This window comes from Hipposideros armiger, unplaced genomic scaffold (genome assembly GCF_001890085.2).
Source record: "Hipposideros armiger isolate ML-2016 unplaced genomic scaffold, ASM189008v1 scaffold_115, whole genome shotgun sequence".
Classification (NCBI taxonomy): Eukaryota; Metazoa; Chordata; class Mammalia; order Chiroptera; family Hipposideridae; genus Hipposideros; species Hipposideros armiger.
In genome coordinates this window covers 1,132,058-1,147,090 of record NW_017731465.1, presented here as the reverse complement: position 1 = coordinate 1,147,090, position 15,033 = coordinate 1,132,058, and the positions used below count along the sequence as shown (strand labels likewise).

The following is a 15,033-nucleotide window of genomic DNA, read 5'->3' as shown; positions in this document are numbered from 1 at the left end:
CACTGCATTCTTTCACATATCCATGGATTATATTATGAAGGGAACTAAATATACCCAAGGGGGAGGGGGGGGGTAGTGGGAAAGGACCAGTGTGTTAAAGCCAATTATGTATCATACATAAAAGTGCACGTTAACTACTTGAAAAAATTCACATTTATTTACTGTCAAACCGTGTTAAACTTTACACTGGATATTAGTGATGGGCTCATTATTAACAGGTTTACACAAAGGGATGAAAAGGAAAGCAGAATTTTGCTGAAACAATTTACATTTCATTAGAACTTTATCATAAAATAAATTAATTACTAAATATAGGCAGAAGGACTATGGAAGAGTAATATTTATGTTTTATTTTATTTTTTAAAAAATAGGCACCTTTTGTTCACTAGAAAGTTTGTGAGAAGTGCCCAGTGCCCTCTTTGCCGTCTGTTCAAGAATAAACAGAGGGGTGACACATAATCTTTTCTAGATTTCACCACATTTGTGCAAGGCATGGCATAACTGGCTTCAAAGAGTTTTCTCCCCATAAAACACACGCTTTTGGCAATAAGAAATTTAAATGTAAGAATAAAACTAACTTGTCAAAGCAGAACACTGTATACAGTGGAAAATAAGTGAAAATGGGTGGAACTTACCATGACAAAGTGTAAGAAAAAACATTTCATAACATATGTGCAACCAAGAGCTTTTCACAATATTTTCTTCAAACTCTTTAAAATTATTTTAATGACAATTATATTTCAGTTGGACACAAATGTATTTATTTTACCCTAGCAATAGAACAAAATATAATTTCTTTAGCCATTTTTCATGAGAATAGTTCATTGTACAGTTGAGGAAACATATGAAATAAGGCCTGTGGCTTGATTGCTAGTGGTTAAACATGTTTTCAATCTTTGCCTTAATGTAAAAGATTTGCAGTGAACTGCAAACTGATGCAGAATATCTCTCCTGCTTTTCCAAGTCTTGTCAGGAACAGTAAGGTACAGTAAATTTGTCCCACAGGATTTTAAAGCCTACGTCTTGTATATAATACAATGCAGGCCTACAAAAATGGTGCAGCCATATTTACAAATTTAGTTCGCAAACTGCTGCAGTAAAATGGCTGGAAAGTTTTGTTTTGCTTTTTTTTTTTTTTTTTTTTTTTTCACAATTTCTCTAAACAGCAGCAGAATCTTAAAATACCTGGTTGGCATCTCTTTTCTTTGTAACAAATAATTCATTTTAGTATACTCTGTGTATATACAAAGTTTTTGTATGTTTTATAAAAATTCACAGAACTGCAAGGTTCAGTCATCTCGTTTACACTGGAGGAACCACAGGTCAACAGAGCAGTCTCTTCAGGCAGAGTTTGAGGGGGCTGCATCGGGCCCCTGGAGTCTTTGCTTATCAATCCTTGCGTGGGGCCCCTGGAATTCCTTAGCTGCACTATTAGAGACTTGTCACGAGCTGCATCTGTCCTTCTCTAACGTCTCCTTCTGGGATACACCCTTCTTTGTTAATGGGGATGATGTAACCATCGCTATTCCCCCTGCTGATCTGGTAGCACATCTGAAGCTGCCGGCCAGCTCCGAGGTTTGGCATACTCTTATAGTAAATGTCCTCATTCTCACTCCTCCTGGAGGGAGACAGGTCTTCTTCCATGTCGGGGCTGCTCTCCTGATAGGGAGAGTCTCTCAGGTTGGGCATGCTTGTGTAAAGAGAGTCCCTGTTGGGGGACTGGATGTGGTCCTCCGCCTCAGCTGTCAGCTGCGAGACGTAGCTGTCCGTCCCCTCGGGTTTCCCCTTCTTCTGGGGCTGGTAGAGAAGGGAGTGAGTCCGCTGAGGAATGAGTGGCGCCTCCAGTTCCTTGTGGTGGAGCTCCAGCCCTGGGTTGTCACCGTGCATTAAGGAGGAGGCGTCTGCCACGATCGCGTCGTCCTCGCTGCTGCTGCCTCCGATCACAGGTTTGACTGGTAGTGTGAGCTCCAGGGTGTGCGTCTTGCTGCTGCCCCGGAGGTTGTTGTGCACTAATTCTGAAATGATCATTTTCTCAAAAGCAGTGTCATTCAGACTTAGTCCACAGTCCACCACCTGCACGCTGTCGTTATAGTCCCCTTTGCGCAGTGAGTAGCTGTTGTTGAAGTTACCATTTAGCGGTAGAGTATCCATGGCACTTGTATCCCTGGCATTGTTCAGTGAATGTCCTGAAACAGAAAACGGGCAGTTTCCGTCATTGCCTCTGTTCCTTCCTAAAGGGTCTTTTTATGTCTTTTGAACAAAATTTTTTAATGTCGTTCAGGACAAAGTTGTATTTGAAAGCTCACACTTGAAAAGTGCCAGGCTTTCCCGCATTCCCAACCGTAAACGGTGCAACCCCTCAGATAATGGGAAAAAGTGTGAGAGAATAATACTGTATTCCAGGCGGGGGGAATAGCAGACAGAATAGTACTTTGTCAATTTTGGGGGGTGGGGGAGGAAACGGTAGTTCATTCATTTGGGGTCAAATCTCTGACACTCTTACAAAAAAAAAGACTTCACTCCATGCCCTTGCATAGTTAATGCAAAGCAATTCATTATTGACATGTACATTTTAAAGTACGAGACTATGGTTTAGAAAAATAAAATTAACAGAATTTGTCCTAAACAACACTAAATTAAAAAGGAATACGCCACATACAAAAACCAAAGGCAAAAATGTACAACATAAACCCACATAACTGGCAAGCAACTTTTTAAACCACATACTAACATTTCCTTTTTCTGGAGATGAAGTAAAACAAAGAATGAAAAAAAAATGGACAGATACAAAGAATTCATGTTAAACAAAGACAGCCATCTCTCATACTGACTGGACCGGGGCCCACAAGCACCATCCGACAACACGATAGACAGCAGGTGGGATGACTCACTTTGGACAACTCACATCATGTCTGTCTGCTCAGGCTATCTGGCCTAAGAGTAGCTGATATATAAAAGAAAGTAAAATGATTTATTGTAACATGATGAAGAATTTCTAAGCGTCTCAGCAACTTAGAGCAAGGGTTCAACAAATTAGATACAAGCAATAGCAGCCTTTTACTTTTTCATTTAGTATTTCTTATTATTTTGATTTATTTTATTTTTTATTTTTTTGTACTAATACTCTCTCTAAAAGCAATGGCCCCAGGCTCCTGATGATCAAAGTGTTGGCCTGCAGCCCTGCAGTCTGCATCAGTCACAGTGACAGTACCAAATGGACCAGCAGTCTACTGCCCGAGACTGGCCCACAGACACCACCGGCATGGAGGTTAAACGCAGAAATGTTCAAGGTTGCTTAAGTATGGGTCACAGAAATTAAACCAAGAATAAGTATTAACTATGGAATGGGAAAAGGGTGTCAGCCTTGGCTAACATATTTGTATCTCTAAAGGAATGAAAGGCTGGGTAAGTCTGCTGAAGATATGAAAAGAGGTTTAGGAGGAAATAAAATATGGTTGACATGCTCGCTTTGAATCAGAGTTGTATTTTCTACAGACACATAAACATGTAAACTAAGACATCACAGTGCTTTTCAGGCAAATAAAAAGAGAGAAAATTAAATGGTCTGCATCATGGAAAGTTAGGTTATTCATTCTCAAAATCCTAAAGAAAAAAAAAATCACTTGTCTACAGATAGGTCTGGAAAAAAAAAAAAGAATGAAATGATGTTACTGAAATGAAACTGACCACTGTGAGGCTGCTGCATTGTATGCAAGGCTTGGAGGAGTTTAGAAAAAAAATTTAATTCTTGGAAAAAATAGGAAATTTCCACTCTTAAAGCTGCAGATTATCCTAGAAAACTCAATTTCATGACCAATAAATATCTGATAATGGTTCGATAAATTATCATCAACAGAAAATGAGAAAATGGGGGGGGGGAATTATATTTGTTGATATTTGGTGGCATTTTAAAAACTCTCATCCAACTTCTACATTTGAAAAACTGACAATTACATTTATATCATGCTCCACGTATGAGAAAATGAAGTCATGACAGTCATTTGTAAGGCTTCCTTTAGCTTGACTGACACAATTCTCTAGGTTTTTAAATTCATATATGCACCACGATCTTTATTTATAAGATCCACCACTAGAAAACATTTGGTGTTTTACGTTATAGGTGACGCATGGATCGCTGGTTAACATTTGTTTCCTCAGTAGAGGTTCGATCTTGTCAATTTTTTTTTCTTTTTATTGTTTCTGAATAAAGGTAAAACTATATACTGGGTAATCCAAAAGGTGTTTTCTATGATATACTGCAGATTTAAGCACATCTTTGACTGGTTTTGAAGAGGCAACTTTTTCTGCCCAAGTTCAGGTAATTCAGTTGAAGACTTTCCACAAGCCTGTAGCAAGATGACTGTGGGAATGCAGAAACAATAAGTCAATTATTAAGCATTCTGGATGACAGAACCTCGGGCTTGAAAGAGCAAATTATTTCAGCATTGTGTGTACTTCGGTATGGACAGCATTTGCTACAGACCTCGATTACTGACAAAAAGGCAGTACAGGCAGATGTACTGCTTGAATTTGGTAACGTTTTAGTTGCAAATTGTGAACCACTTGCCCGCTGAGTGTACTTCATGACTGCTAGTTATGTTTTTAATTGTGCCGGTTAAAAATCATGCTGAAAAAATTTACATTTGATAGGCAAAGTTAAGTTTTACTCCCATACTTGTCTCTCTGTAGGTTGCTAGAGGAAAGCATAAGGAAAGTAAGAAAAACAAGAGAATGAAAAGAAAAGCTGCAGTTACGTTAAAAAGAATTTTAAGGAAAAAAAAAACAATCAGAAACAAAGTTCTGTTGTAAATTTAGTGGCAAATATCAGTTACAAATAAAGATTATATGCTAGCAGTAATTATGCAATAAATATTACCCAAATCATGAAAATTCTGATAATATTAAATATATATGCTATTAAAAAAATAAACTATTAGAAAATATAACAATACAGGATGGGTTAGTGACGATCTCTCCCCCTCCCCCATCTAAAAAAAACACCCCACTATAGTTATAAACTAATATTAACTTTATTTTCAAAGTTTTTTTTTTTTTAAAGAGAAATAAAAAACTACCATAAAGCTGCACTATACTATAGTTTGGTTACATTGATAATACTGGATGTAGTTTTCTATACCTAGGCATCCAAATTATCTTTATTATTATTATTAGCTAATTCATTCCAAAAGCAAATTCTCTCGGCACGCTTTAAGAGTCAACTGAACAGTACATTACATAGATAGGATACCTCTAAATGATATAAATCTTGAAGATGGGCTCTCGGACCATGTGATGTCAGTCCTGTAATAATATATTAAGATTTATGCCACCTGTGTCAAAAACATGGATAATTATTGGTAAATACTATCATGACTGAATACTATAATATAGTGCAGTTTTAGAAGCCTGGCATGGTCAATACCAATTTTTTTAATTGAGAAATTAAAGATGTAATAATAAATATATGACAACTAGAGTACTCTAGAAAAAGAGCAAAGATCAGAGCTCTGTTTAGCAATAAAGAAAGGTAGTTTTATTCGTAAGTATAAGCACACCTGGTGAGTTAAATACAGGAGCGGAAGGGGCATTACATACAACTGTTTCAGCGAGCAATGTGTTATAGGGGTTGTTAGTGCCGTGGGGTCGAAGAAGAGGGTTTGTTAGTAGGTAATTGCCAGTCATTCCTAAAGCAAAAACAAAAACAAAAACAAAAACAAGAAAAGAAAGAAAAGAAAAAAATACATCAGTTTTCTTATTTTAGTGTTACAGTTGCAGTAAAGTGCTTTTTGTATTCATCAAGGGTAGTAGACAAGTTGGCAACAGAAAATCTGCTGAAATTTTCTGACTGTATTTGAACTACTAATTTGAAGGAGAAAGGGGAGAGGGAAGTTAAATTTCAGTAATTCACAGGTGCTTTCTAAGTCCCCCAAGTAAACACCTGCTGAGGATGACATTTACTAATTTATACAAAATCACTGTTAAACAAAAATGGCAATTAAATGCACAGAGATCAACATTACGTTTCACGATGTTACTGCTTAATATTAAAAACCTAACCACTGAGGCCCAGAAGAGGGAATCTCAAACTTTCAGAATTTACAGGTGTGGGATTATCCCTCATGAAAACATCTGTGTTAATACCAACTTTGATACAAGCAGGAGGAAAAACAACTTCAAACAGATAAATAGTATGACACACTGCACAAAGCTTCTCTTAGTAAATGCAAGAGCACACATGCTGAGGGGGGGGGGAAAGAAGACTGTGTATAATGAATTATTAGACCATTCACAAATTTTATATAACAAGAATTTTCATTCTGTATTCTTATTTGCCAGGTTTCAAAAATAAATCATTGAATAATTCATTTCCTTTTTGATACAAAAATTAGGTAAAAATCTTAACAAAATTAGGTAAAAAACATCAGAGTAATGGAATACACATACATTTCATTCATCCTAACTGACAAATTACAAACCTCACAATACTTATCAAACATAGATTTTGCATAACTAATGTAATCTGACTAAAAATATTTTAAAATTCAACTTGGTTTTGATGCCATACATACTCCTCTTTTCATTTTAAACCAAACTCTTATCAGAACAATATCAACAATGAAAAATGTCTTCAATATTTCATTGTGATAAAAAATATAACATGTTATATTACCAACCAGCACATCAAAATGGAAATTACCTGGATAAATCACCTTTCCAAGGATATATATAATAACATGATTTTTTTCATACCAAACTGGACTTTGCTAAGCTTGCATTCAGCAACATGTGTGTGGACATGCACTTGGGTCCTTATCTTGCTAAACTATTTTACTTGCCAGCTTATTTTAAGTAAGAATTATATTGATTATATGATAAATTTTAAGTTGTCATAGTAGACACACGAAAAATAGTAATTCAAAGAGAAAAAATTACTTTGTAAATTCTCATGCATTTTAATTGTTTATGAATATTTACTATAAATATTGACACTTTTTACTTTTTGAAAATAATGTAAAATAAAAAAATTTTGCAAATAAGAATTTTCACTACAAAATTGGCACTATTTAATGTGAAGAGTAGTAATTCTAATTGTATTACTGTTTTAAGAAGAACACTTGCATAAATGTCACGGTTTGAAGGATAAATTTGTACTCACTAGGAAAATATTTTAATCTGTGGCAAAGTTATGTTTTCAGTAATTACTTTTTTCTAGCCTTACTCTATTAATGTGGAGTTCAAAATTATAGCTTTTGCATTACATTACTGAATAAAAAGAATTTATATGTACTTTAATAAAGGATAAAAGTTGACTCAACAGCTTTAGGAGCTTATGATATAAACCCATTTGAGAGAAAAGGTCCCCATTTTCTCTAGAATTATTGTAAACTGGCAAAAGGTACAAAATTTATATTGTAAACTCAAATTTTCCTAGTAACTGACCTTGATTAAGTGTTGAAGTGCTATTGATGTCACCTGAGATAAAAGAAGATTCAGATTGTTTTCTCACAGTGTCATTCCACATCCTTCTTATACGACTCTATCAACATAAAATAGCAAGACATATGTTATGTTAGTTTCCCCAAGCTTATCTTATTAAAGACACACAAAGATTTACCCTAACAATCTGTGTAGGATTTATCTGTTAGCCTTTTAAAAGAAAATGTGTGTTGATTCTGGTCTAAAACTAAGGAAGTCTATACTGTTCTGTTGCTACTCTAAGAGGTATTTAATCTTCTCTTAAATTTTTTTTCTTTTATTGTTGTTGTTTTTTTTTAACGTGGAGAATGACTGACTATTCAACAAATGTTTACTGAGTGCCCACGACGAGCACTGTGCTGTATGAGCTTAAGATAGCCAATGATTAGGAAGTATACTTAAAGAAGTCTACCGCTCAAAAAAGGATGTTCACACCTAAAGAAACACCTTGAAGCAACACTTAGGAAGAAATTAAAAACCAAAATACTGAAAAAGCAAGTATTTGCTACCTAGATCATTATAATGAGGAGACAATTAGTGCATCTGAACAGAACCTGTCTCAGTAGGCTTTCCATAAAGAAGGTTAATTAAAGATGCTGTCAAATTCTTTGTTACCTGTGTGCCAGAGGAATACCGAGCACTGGTTCTGGTGGTGGATGCCTTCACAGAACTGTGGGGGCTCTCAGTGGGGAGGCCGCCGCAGCAATATGAGTGTCTGAAGCACTTGCCATATTCTTTTCGTACCTGCATTGAATAACCAGGGAGACAGAGCGATGAATCTAATCATCCTCACCTCTCTGTCTCTCTAACTGAATAAGCATCAGGAAGAGGAAGTTCCACTAACATTTTTCTGTGAAGAAAATAAATTGAACTTACAAAATCAAGTTCAATTGACACTGATGAAATAATAATCAGAAAAATTATCTCTGTCCACTAGACTGGCTAGGAAAATCTTTAAAATCTGATGTTATGTGGTAACGCTTTATACCCTGTTATTATGCAAATATTATTAATTAATACGATCGTATTTTAAGCGCCTTGTTTGATCTATATCCTTAGCCTAATTTTATATTACATGCTAAAAAAATAGGACAAAAAGTGTAGTACTTCCCTTGCTTAATTACACTTAACCACTCGTAATTCAGTCGTTTAAGTTTTATACGCTTCGTGTCCTCTTAGATAGGTCAATACATAAACTTTTTTTTACTGGATTGCGTAGTTTGGTGAGTAACCTCTTTATCATGACAAGACTACTCCGGCACAAGAGTAAAGAAAAAAAGTGCTTTGATAATAGGCCATTAATTAGGATGGAATGTTTTCTTCATTTTCTGATGTGTTGAGCTTGAACGTTTAGTGTAGAGAGTCTAAGATGCCTATTCACTTCATTAGCACACAAGGGAACTATTTATGCAATTTCCATTCACATTAATGAGTTACCCATGTAATTTCCCTTTTCCCCTGAAGCTTGGATATATGAATAGATAGAAAAGTTACTCGGCCTAGAAGAAAGTTTAAAGTAAACTTTCAAAAGCGAAGTCCAAACATTTGCTAAGTAATAGGGCACCTGGAGAGGTGGTACAAAATTGGGAGGAGGGCGGGGGAGTGCTAGGTTTGGTGCAGCTATATTGGCATAGAAACATGTTTTGTTGTGGCTTAGAGCCAGACTGAAATTACAAGACTGACAAGGAGACGTTGCATAAGAAATTGTTTTTTTCTCGTAGGTCACAAAAAAACCCTCCAAGGCCTTGCCCCCACCTCACGGTTCTGTACTCAGTATCTGCCTATCATGACTTTGACACTATTTCTTGCAAAATGAGAGAATTAAAGTCACTAGATGATCTTTTACATCTAAGTGCACTTGCATTTTCATCCTTTTAGCTTTATTTAATTATACCTATTAGAACAAATAACAATGGGTTGAACTTTCAAAGCATTTTCTTTGCCTAAATAAGCTCACTCGAGTAGTAAGAACCATGATTTTAATGAAATCATTTTATATCATATTCTTAACAACTCATCCTGGCAGCACCCGATAGGACGTATCCAAGACTAAGGAGACCATGTCCAAAGAAGTGTAACATGATGTTTTTAAAATGTAATTATAATTAAAAAGCATAGCAAAATCTCTTTGTTCAACTAATATGCATAACTCTGAGGAAATAATGGCTACCTAATACTTTTTCTGAGAAGTTTATGCTTTATCTCAAAATAATCTGGCTGAAATTGTGAATGTCATATGCACGTACACAAAATGGTCACTGATAAAGTAAGAAATACAGAAAAGCCAAAGTAATTACTCAGGTTATACCTGTATGTTTAGAAAGGTAAAATTCAGTGTTATTAAGTAACACATGATACCTTACAAAAAATTTCTGCACATTTAATGGCTATTAACTGCTCTGAAATGCTGTATAGCCAAGACAATGGCAATCAAAATGGTATTTTAGCCAAATAATACCCTCCGTTGTTGGTTTTGCCTAATGCCTATATTGCTGTGAATGTACATTATCTGTCAGTACTGCACATTCCACTGCCATTATCTCAAAATTATAGCTTATTCAAAACTGATGGAAGTAACAACACTATCATCCTGTCAGGACTGAAAACATAATAGTTTTCACTTTCAAAATTCTATTTCTCTGCCCAATTTAAGTGACCAACTAGTAATAACAGAATAAAAAGACTATATTAGGTATGCAGACAGGGAAAGGATGATACCTAGGTGAAAGGCACGGAAATTTTAAACTGAAGTGGTACTCAGCTATTCTCTCAGACTATGTCTTCTCGTGACGGATTGAAGTTTTTCATCTTAAAACATTAATTTTTGAATCAGTTTTGCTTACTCCACTTAGTATAACATCAGGACAAAATAATAAAACGTGAGATATTAAATTACTGGATTTTAGATCTATTAAAATTACTCAAAAAAGCAACATTGGTATTAATGGTTTGTATGTCTGGTGCTTTTAAATGAAAGGCATTTGTCCTTGTACTCAGTTCCATTTCAGACCATACTTTCCCTTTATCGAGCAAAGAACAGGATGATTTAGCCTTTTCTTTATCTTGTGTATACACTTTACATAAAGTATTTTTATAGACCCCACTAGCAATGAAATCTTAACATAAATATCTAGTTTATAACATTCCCAAACTTGAGAGCCAAAAATTATTATTGACATATTTTATATGTGAAGCGTGAGTTTCCAGACATGCATTACAATTAATTTAAGATTAAAAATATGATGCTATTTAATAATATATCAGTTGTAACTTAAAATTTTCTCTATTATATTATTTCCAATAAAAAAACAAGTGAGCAGAACCCCTAGGTGTTTTCACTTACTTTCTTTTGGAGAGCACAGTGAAAGATGAAAATGAACACTCCCTGGAAAGCATTAAAGATGGTGAAGAGATATGCCATCACAATAGTCTCCTCATTAATAAAAAGCAACCCAAATGACCAGGTTAGGCCAAGAAGACAGAGAAGAGCAAAAGCGCCAAGCACCCAAGACCTGAAAAAATAAAGTGAATCTTATTAACAGGTTCAATGAGAGAGTGACATATAGCACACTTAAACATTAACAACATTTCAGTAGTAGCAGTTGACTTTCTCTATGTTCACATTCAAATTCAACAGCATTTTGGCTTTAACCTTTCATTGATTAAAGAAAAAACAATAGCATTTAGTACTGCAGCCTCCAGTGAAAACAGCAACAGCAGGTATGACCTTTTCTTACTCCAGAATAAACAAGGTATCAAAACTATATTAAAATACAAGGTGTAAAACATCCCCATGACTTTATTCTCTTTTATGTGCATTTTGGTACAAGAAATTAGGAGTTCTTAATTAGTTTACTCCCATATTTTTATTCCTGTGGTGTACCCATGACACTGAATAATGTGACACATACAGAAAGGTTAAATGGCAGATAATTAGCACCTAAACTTCAGATTCTGATAAACTAATCTTAGGTGAACCTAAGGTTTTATAACTAAAGCATGAAGAAGCCTAGCTGAAATGGGACAAAAACATGAGAACAACTTCAAAATAAAGTAATTTTGGAGCGATTTCATCATGAATAGCTTAAGGAGAAAAGAACTGCAGAAAATAGGACGGAATGAGAAAGATTTAAAGTCAGTGCATTCCATGTCTAACTAATGATCTTACTTGATAAATGGCTTATTATCTTCATAGCTAGAAAGCATTATAAGCAGAAAAGAGAAACAAAATTATTAGACAGAATTAAAATAGAAAGTAATAAGAAAGCATTTATATATTTTATAAATTAGTCAAAATTAAGGAAGTCAAAATGCAGAGGCAAGCAATTAAAAAATAAAGGCATATTATAGTTTAAAAATACTATAGCAAATTAGATATTCTAAAATAATTATAAAAATTAAGGGCAATTCATGATATTGACAGATTTGTAAAAATATAAATCATGCCATAAATTTGTTAATGTAGGGTTCTACCTTACCCAGGTAAGTCCGTATTATAGTAGCCATCACAAACACGGTAATTACTGGTGTAGATGAGAAGACAGAAAGAGGAAAAGGAAGAAAAGAGAGAGATGCTAAAGATTAGCTCTCTCTCTTACCATGCAACATGCAATGAAGCTGGCACTAACCTATCTAAAACATCTAATTTTAAAAAATTACCCTTACTATAGATCTGCCATTTTTTACATTACAAATATTTTTTTCACAATCCCATCAGCAACTTGAATAATACCTCATAAAATTTTAAATTAAGAATCCTATTTTAAAAGTACCCTGAAAATGCTTCCATAAGATGACTTAATGAATCAACAGCTATCATTTTTTTATTAATTAGATAGCATTTTTCCATTGATAGGATATTATAAGTTTTATTCAACACTGAAATAAAGTTAACACTTATTTATCATGAAAACAACAAATAATCTCCAAATTAACAATGGTAATAGAGTGTACTCTCTTAGGAAAGCATGATTTGAAGTAGAAACTGCTCAGGATCCTTAAACCAAAAGTCACTTAACAAAACAAACTTAATATAATCATGTCAGCCATGCAAACAGGAACATCATTTTGAACTGCATTTTACATTGAAATGAAATTGCTACAGTGATACGGAATTCCCACAATGCCACTGAAACAATTTCTTGGCTCTAGATCAAGACAGAAATTCTCTCATTTTTTGACCAATGTCTGTGACACGGTCACAGTGTTTCTCAACCTTGATCAGTAAAACTTCATTCTGAATAATTTCTACAGTTGATAGAAGGTATTCATGTATTCCCTGTGGAGAACATCTTTCACTTAGTTTGTCAAGCACTAAAATTAAAATACAAAATACTTACTTAATGTTTTCCAACCTGCTAGAATCTGGTTTCAAAGTGTTAGAGTGCTTCACCATTTTGCACAATGTGATCACCAGGAAGATAATATTTAGCTGTTATAATAAAGAAACAAAGAATTAGACTACAACCAAAGAAAAAAAATTTTTGCACATTTATTTAATGAACTGATGCAATTTTAAATATCAATGACATGAGTATACAGTAGACAATGATTCAATTTTAATTTACATATGCAGCGATCAAGCTAAGTCTAAATAAAAAATACTCTGGCTATGTATGATCGATTTTTTAATAGATCGTTTGACATGAAATTGCAATCTCATTAAATCAGTATCCTGTGGTGATGATTAAATAAATTAGATACCTAAATTAGTTTCTTAAACTAGAGGTACTCCAGGGCCTAAAAGCCATCTAATGGAAACATTGAAGTAAATTCCTTAGGAAGGGTATTTATATCATGTAGCTTATAATGGAAGGATTGTTGGATCTGGGGCCCTAAGACCTAGTTGAGAGGCTAGCTTTTGATTTCGGCTGATTAAATGAGGAGAATAATATTTGCACAGTCTATTTGTAAGGTAAAGGTGAGGATCAAATGAAATAAAATATATGAAAAATGTTAGTTAGCTATATAAAGAAAGATAAATATACATAAATTGGTTATTTAACTACTAAAAGCCATCAGTTGTTTTTTTTTTCCTAGTCTCTGTATTGTATGGAAGTAGGTAAATTCTGAAGAAAGGCTGTTTTGAGTCCATCTGAACACTCAGATGTGCAAAAAATTCTAGGTGCATACAAAAGCAAACTGGGGAAAATGGGACCTGACATGGAAAGAACGTTTGGAAAACGAACATGAGTGAACTTAGAAGAAAGGAGTTGTGTTTTGACTGAAGAGAGGTAAAGGTTTGCTATTTGTATTTGCTTCTATAGACACCTGGCAGAATGGTGGACAGAGGGAAAGGCAGTTCCATTTTTATGCTGTTAAAATAGAGCTAAACTAGATGGTCCTTGATTTTTTTGACATTGTATTTACTTCAGATTATCACTATAAAAAAGGCAAAACAATATTATTTTGTGAGCTTTACATGCTTTAAAGACAGTGGAATCCCAAATGGTATATTCAGAAAACGACCCATTGGATGTAGGGACAAGAACAATTTCTTAGTGGTAGATAACAGACATTGTTACAGTAACATGGCCACTTTTACTAAGTTATAATACTATTTGATAAAATAACATGTTTTACTCTTTCATCACTCCTTCTGATTTTATAATTAGGAAAAGTGATACAGGGCAATAAATGAAATTTCCAAGTCCACTCTAATGAGTTTACGAACACAGTGAAGGCTTTAATCTAAGCTATTTATCAGTCATTTTGTCCACTGTGCCTTATCATTTCTCTTAGATGTAGAATTTCTTCTCAAAGGATAAAATGAGGTTAAACGGGCATAATTTGCAAGTGTTGGCAGATGGCGTTCTATGTTAATTATTTGAGGACAAAAGAAGCTCTTTGTTTAAAAGAGTCCTTAAAATTCATTTCTTAAACTACTTGTATAGAGAAGAAGTAAATATATTTGTAGAAACATTTTTCTAGTTTTCTGAAGATTATTCCAGTTGGTCACAATATAAAAAATGCTTACAATTTCAGGGATATTACAATGTGATACATCTTGACAAATATTTACTGACTTTAATGCTTCACACAAAAATGTTCTTACTATACTGTGGGTAAGTAAGACACAATTTCTTCCTTTGAGAAATTAGAGAGACCCTCCTGACAGTACAGTAAATATTTGATTTGATTTTAAAAAATATATAATACAGTATATCTAATTTTTTAAAAATCAAAATCAACGATGTTTTTATTTTTTATTTTGTGCAACATTAAGGCTTAACTAGCAAATTTAAGGAATGGTTAAAACAAGAACTCTTGGGCTGGCCGAGTGGCGTGATGGTTAAAACTGGCTTGGGACGCCAGAGGGCCCTGGTTCGGATCCCACATATGAGGGCCAGTGACACTGCCCTCCACAGCTAAGATGCTGAACAACAACTCAACCTGGAGCTGGGCTGCTCTGAGTCACCGGCGACGGCGTAGGCTGCAGCCCCTGTGGCAGTGGGTTGCCATGGGCTACCGTGAGCAGCCAGCAGCCGCCATGAGCGGCCATCCAGAAGCCGGCGACTGATCTGCCTTGCCTGGGAAGAGCGCAATGATGGTGCCAAC

General features: G+C 34.7%; 1 protein-coding gene across 35 annotated transcripts in view; it reads right to left on the bottom strand.

Moving 5' to 3' along the window:
- Positions 1 to 135: 135 nt before the first annotated feature.
- The window catches only part of ADGRL2 (adhesion G protein-coupled receptor L2), a 396,395-nt gene continuing 381,497 nt past the window's right edge, over positions 136 to 15,033 (bottom strand). For 10 of the 35 annotated variants that reach the window (XM_019647707.1, XM_019647715.1, XM_019647726.1 and 7 more), the window contains 7 exons: positions 12,816 to 12,907; positions 11,955 to 11,999; positions 10,820 to 10,988; positions 8,092 to 8,220; positions 7,441 to 7,537; positions 5,556 to 5,684; positions 136 to 2,186 (listed from right to left, as the gene is read on the bottom strand). In XM_019647707.1, coding sequence (XP_019503252.1) covers positions 1,432 to 2,186; positions 5,556 to 5,684; positions 7,441 to 7,537; positions 8,092 to 8,220; positions 10,820 to 10,988; positions 11,955 to 11,999; positions 12,816 to 12,907 — 1,416 coding nt within the window. In that variant the 3' untranslated portion in view covers positions 136 to 1,431. Of the gene's footprint in view, positions 2,187 to 2,891; positions 2,945 to 4,641; positions 4,694 to 5,248; positions 5,331 to 5,555; positions 5,685 to 7,440; positions 7,538 to 8,091; positions 8,221 to 10,819; positions 10,989 to 11,954; positions 12,000 to 12,815; positions 12,908 to 15,033 lie in introns of those variants that run through there. The other 25 variants (XM_019647723.1, XM_019647727.1, XM_019647735.1 and 22 more) reach the window with 12 other exon arrangements.